This window comes from Sander vitreus, chromosome 3, assembly GCF_031162955.1.
Source record: "Sander vitreus isolate 19-12246 chromosome 3, sanVit1, whole genome shotgun sequence".
Taxonomy (NCBI): Eukaryota; Metazoa; Chordata; class Actinopteri; order Perciformes; family Percidae; genus Sander; species Sander vitreus.
This window is the reverse complement of record NC_135857.1, coordinates 31,590,297-31,596,440: the sequence shown is the minus strand read 5'-3', so window position 1 is coordinate 31,596,440 and position 6,144 is coordinate 31,590,297. Positions and strand designations below refer to the sequence as shown.

At 41.6% G+C, this 6,144-nt stretch overlaps 1 protein-coding gene across 2 annotated transcripts in view; it reads left to right on the top strand.

Moving 5' to 3' along the window:
• sertad3 (SERTA domain containing 3) overlaps positions 1 to 4,626 on the top strand; it is a 6,907-nt gene extending 2,281 nt beyond the window's left edge. For both annotated transcript variants that reach the window (XM_078246983.1, XM_078246985.1), the window contains exon 2: positions 940 to 4,626. In XM_078246983.1, coding sequence (XP_078103109.1) covers positions 947 to 1,999 — 1,053 coding nt within the window. In that variant the 5' untranslated portion in view covers positions 940 to 946 and the 3' untranslated portion in view covers positions 2,000 to 4,626. The remainder of the gene's footprint in view (positions 1 to 939) is intronic.
• Positions 4,627 to 6,144: the final 1,518 nt, after the last annotated feature.

The window sequence follows — 6,144 nt, the reverse complement described above, 5'->3', positions numbered from 1 at the left end:
GAAAACCTCGTTGAACGCATCACTTTAAGGTAACGGAGTTATTTATTTAGAAGGTATCATCTTCGTGTTTTCAACAGCTAGTTAATCCGAACTTAGCTATCTATTAACTAACGTTAAATACAATTATTTGCCAAATCATTCTGCCAAATTTGAATATACACAAAGCGAACTCCAAAGAAAATCCATCCATTTATTTAAATGAATGAATCTGAAAACTTTCTCATGGACCCCCTGGCAGAGTGCCAGGACCCCACTTTGAGAATCACTGATTTCAAGCACTTGCTGTTCACGTATTACAACAAGCAGTTTACCATTTTAACATGCTTACTGCTGCCCTCACTATCCACTGTCTCAGTCTATGGCTGCACCTTTTTTTTCTACTGATTATAGGCCATAAGATTAGAAAATGACAAATGTTTACCACAGGCTGCAAGAGCCCAAATTAATGTCTTAGAATAGGAAAAGTAAAAAAAATAAAAGATTAAAAAAAAGAAAATCAAGCAAATCCTCCTAATCTTTGAGAAGCCTTAATGTTTATTTGTACCAGATTAAATTTCCATGGATGCTCATCTCATCAGCATTTTAATATTATTCTTTATTTACTTTACTGTGTGTGTGTGTGTGTGTGTGTGTGTGTGTGTGTGTGTGTGTGTGTGTGTGTCAGATGTTGTTGGGTGAACATACAGATGCTTGTTTTTATGTTTGTGTGTTTTTTAATGTTACCTGTTGACTGCAGACGATGCAAGAACATTTTCTGTGTGAACAGACAAAGTTTTCTTATTCCATATTTATGTTATGAGAGTTTCAATTTCAGTAATTGAATTAAAGTAATTTCTTACTTTGACACTGAGAAACTGAGCATCTACTAAGTGTCAACAGTAGATGATTTTCTTTAGCAGCAATACAAGTCAACTTAACGGTTTTACCCTTCCTCCACAGTTTAAAGATGATCATGAAGGGGCAGAAGCGTAAACACCCACCAGAGGACGTGGAGGTTTCAGACCCGAGCAGCCCTACATGGGAGAGCCAGCGCCAGTTTGTGTTCTCAGTTTCCCTGAATAAGTATCAGCGTGGCCAGGAGCTACCTGAGCCCAGCCTGCGGCGGTCTGTTCTGATAGCCAACACGCTGCGGCAGGTCAGCCATGAGGCTTGTAGGGCGCCCTCTGTAGACATGGAGGTGCCACAACCACTTTGTAGCTCTTCATCTGAACTCCAGGAGAGTACTTTTACTGGAGTCGAAGCAAAACATCACTCTGCAGTGATGTTGTCTAACAGCCACTCAGCTCTTGTTAGCTGCCCTGTGGTTTCTTTGAATAACTTGTCAAATTGTGCTACAAGTAGGTCTCCTGCAACTTGCCACTTAAGTGCGTCAAATGTCCCTCTGTCTGTCAAAGACGAAGATGAGGACTGGGGATCGATGTCCACGGATTCTGATTTCTCCCTTTCAGCTGCCATCTCCTCCATTCTCACTGCACTGGACTCTACCATTGACGGGAGCCCACAGGCAGCTCCACGGACACCTCTCAGGTCCTTGGAGAACCTGTCGGGGCCCTCTGATGGCGGCGTGGCATGGGGGAAACAGGCAGTCCGAGGTAACGGGGGAAGCTGGGAGCAGCAGGAAGAGTGGAGGGTGCCGGAGAGCAGCGTGGAAGTGATGAGGTCCAGCTACCTCAGTGAGCTCACTGTGGAGGATCTGTTCCAAGATATAGACACGTCCCTGCTGGAGAGGGACATGGGAGTGCTTGGGCTCCGAGCCAGTGGAGGTGGATACCAGGCCGGGGACGATCTGTTACGGTATCTGCAGCCTTTCTCCTCCTCCTTCCCCCCCTCAAACCCCTTCTCTCTCTCTCTCAACCAGAATCTGAAGTGCCTGCCTTCGTTCTCCTCATTCTGCCCATTGTCTTCCTCATCCTCCTCTTCGCCAGCCTTCCTTAGTCCGAATCTTGTGAGAGAAGGACTCGAGCTGGAGCATCTGATGGAGATCCTGGTTGAGTCCTGATTGCTTCAACGTCCTCATACTGTAAGGAAGTAACCTGAACACCCATTCACTTAAATTAGTGGACGAAAAAAAACGGAATTCTCAAGGCAAACGGCTGGATTGTCAAAACACATTGAATATTCACATTGTTGTTTTTATATATTGCTGAAGAAATAGTGTATTATGGGCTTTAGAAAGTAGTAAGAATGTAGAAATGGTAAGACAGGAAATGCTCCATAGGTGGGCGTGCACATGGAGTAGCGGTGATGCATGCGGCAGCTTTTTGTGCAACATGAATTGTTTCTGTTTCCCGGCAGAAAGGGAGTAAAATGATGCGTAAGCCAGATAAAGCTGCTTTTTTTTCCCACAATGGCTGAGCAATGAGTCAGTGCATAATAAACTGGTGAAAAAGCGGCTTTACTAGAGCTTCGAGTGTGACTCGGCTAGTTGGAACTAGGGAAGGGAGGTGTCTGATTAGAAAACGGGACTTATTCAGCAAATGAGAAGAAGAACAGGTGATCACTGTCTATGGAGAGAAAATTACTTCAGCAGTGTTGCCCTAAAATTTGTCAAATGCATCACAGCTTCAAGCAATCCTGCGTTCACATTGAACATTCCAGTTTATCAGTCACGTACTGGTGCTGATTCATGCAGTGGACTGAACTTAAAACGCCAGCGTAACAACGTTAACGTGAGTTCCGAGACAATGTGATTTGGCTGGTGTTTGAAGGAGAACGGTTGAACCAATATACCTATTGGTCAAACTTCTGTGAAGAAATCTTTTAACCTCATATTTATCAATCAGTTCTAACAGGGGCGTGGTATTGGGTGCTAAAGGCCCTGACACACCAACCCGATGGCCGACCGTCGGCAGTGGGCCTGATCTGCCTCCCCGAGTTGGTCAAAGAAAAGTGCCCCGGAACACACCAAAGCGACGCCGAGTTGAGCGTACGTTCTGCGCGTGCACGAGACGTAATACGTCTCCATAACAGCATTTTGTCACCCCAAAAAATGATTGGACGAACGCGCCACGTGGGACTGGTTTCTCCCCGACCATAATGGCGGCTTCGTTTGGAATACGATCTCATATTTTACAAAAATAGTTCACCGAAACGTGTTTCTGAAAACCTTTAAAGCGAGAAATGGGCCGTGCAGTTGCTGAATCTGTCTTCATTTCAGATTGACAATGGTCAGTTTAAAAAGGCGCTCATCCCGCTCGTCATTTCCGGTAATCGGTCATTGAGTCCGACTGCCCACTGGCGGATTCAACATGTCCAGTCGGCCCAAATGAAGGCCGACGGCTCCTCTGACTGACGACGGCACGGAACACACCGAACAGACTCGAGTCACCGACCTCGCCAGACTGTCCGACGGCCGATAATCGGGTTGGTGTGTCAGCGCCTTAAGCGATCAGGTCAGGATTTTGAACAGTGGGAGCACACAGGAAAATGTGCTTTCTAGTCCGAAGAAATCCACAGTGTTTTATTCAGATACAAAGAAGAAAATGTAAGTCTAAGTGTGTACAATTGTTGAAGATTATCGTTAACTGGGCGATTCTTCTTTGTATCCATCAGTTTACATTTCAGTAATTAGTAGTTGGACGTACAGTATGATTGCACAGTCACACGTGGCGTGTTCCATTATTTCTACATGCAAAGTCCGGCTCAAAATGAGTATTTCATGTCTTTTAATAGATGCTTTTATTCAAAGAGCCTTTACGGTACTGTGATTGGATACAGCCCATCGTCATTGGTTTTAATGGGACCATACAGAGCCACTGTAGGTGTCACATTAGCTCAAGTCACAACCACTACGCAACAGCTTCTGTTGTACAGATGTAATAATATTGATCAGTGGTGGTGGGCGATTAGCATCATGCTGCGAGCCACATTGGCTGACGGAGTCCAGGTGGTGCCGACTTCCACCCTGTGAACAGTTGTTCACTCATCAGTAGGTCAGGTTCTGCTCGTTTTAGTGGGGTTCACACGTTTGGTCTGGTTTACATCTGAATTATTGCACTTTTGTTATTAATATGCATTTCTAAGTCATGTGAGCATGTGGTTTGTCTTTTACTCTATTTATTAAGCAGTGGTAACATTACAGGTAAGATTTGCCTATAAATAATAAAGTGGAGTCCTATAACATGTTCTAATATTCTAATGTATGTTGTTTTAAAGAAAAACACTTAAGGAAAGGTGTTTTGACTGTAACTTAGCCAGCTATTATGTTAGTCCAGCATTTACACCAACACTGCTGAACTGTGACAGGGGAAACGCTGCGATACGTTGTTTGAGAAAGCACATGATGCCCGTTTGTCAGGCTTTTATTCCGTTTATGGATCAAAGTTGCTTTCTATGCAAAGGTCCTTTGAATAGCTGGGCTGCAGTCTGAAACCATTGTTAAATGGCATATTTTGTTAACGAGATGAGTAATTATTTAATACCACATTTGACAATATACTAATGTTATATTAATGTACCGTCATGGCAGTTATTTACTTTTGTTTTCTCTACAAATATTTGTAATGGTTATGTTTTGAAATTGAGGGCAGAATGCCTGGACACTATGTATTTAGACTTTTTTTTTTTTTTTTTAAAAGAAGGCAAATGTGTTTCACCATAATGTTTTGAATAAAATATGAAAATTAAGTCATGCTGTATTTTCTTTGTTCAACACAATGTATTCATTATAATGCCTAAAGTTCATGTTACAGCAGGTATTTGACAGTTTTGGAAATGGATGCAGAGACTGAACCTAAACAGCAGTTTTTGTGTGTGGTTTTAACTCCCATCTGATAGGGGGTGCACGATCTGATATTGATTTTTAGGCTTACGATTTGATTCAGAAACGATTCTCGATTTAAAAAAAACCCAGATTCACAGTATGTAAATGTAACTTTTCCCATGTGATTGCAGTAGACATACAATTTTAAAAATAAATTCTATGAATCAGTTTTGAATCTGTAGAGCTTGAATATTAATCGATTTTTCTTTTGCACACCCCTACCATCTGATGCCGTTTGTGTATTTTCATTCCTGACCCTGAAGAAAAGCTGCAGTAGTGTATTTAGAGAATTATGAACGTGCAATAGCATTACAATTTGTAACAGACTGGAACTCTCCAACCAGAGATGTTTGTCCTCCTCCAGGCCAACACCTTGTTAAAGCCTTTTGACATTTAGGTAACGTGGGTGTCACGATCACACCTGCTTCAGAAACTTACAGATAAAAAGATGTGGATTTAAGCACTCAAAGACTATCCAGGATGTCAGTGAGATATTGGTTACAAAATACTTTTAATCTAGCTCTTATTCCAGCCAGAGGTTGAATAGAGGAGGACTACACAAATACTGTACCTTTATGACTGGTAACGCGTGGATTCATGGAGACAGCTTCTCCTACAGTCACGCCACTCTAGAAACGAGAAAGCAATCACTTTGTCTCATAGATTTTTTTTTTTTTCCCCCACTCTTGAAAGACATACTGTACTTTAATGCTCTCAGACACTTGAGCCAAATATCCACGTCATACTATACATACCTCATTTCATAAGGGACTTGACCCAGTGTTGGATTCTGCTCTCAGGGCACATACCCTTGAACAAAACAAGGAACCTTTTCTTGCTGGGTTTTACGTATGGACAGTTTCAAGTTCTTAATGTCTTTAACCCTCTCGTTGTCCTCGGGTCAAATTTGACCCATTTTCAAAAAGTTTCTATGTCAAAAATATGCGTTTCTTTCAACCCCAAAAAAAAACAAAAAACATTGATGTTCCATACAACTATTACTCTTCACAAGTAAAATAAATGATCACTCCACTACTTTCATTGAACGTTTCATTGTTTTATTCAATTGTATAGTTTTTGAAAGGGAAAAAAAAATTAATGACCTAAGAACATTGAAAAGAAATGACAAATTTTTTTGGAAAAAGCTTCAAAAATGTCAATAAAAGAACAGAAAAACAAAACAAAAAAAAACAAACATTGAAAACGTGACAAAAGTGTGGAAAAAGACGATCAAAATGTTTGAAAAAACCCCAGAAAAACTAAAAGTTGCACGGTCGACGGGAAGACAACACGAGGGTTAAAACACATACCGGTATGTCTGTCACAACGCTCGACAGACTTTTCAAACTGCACAGGTCATGCACATTTCAAGTTTATGGTAC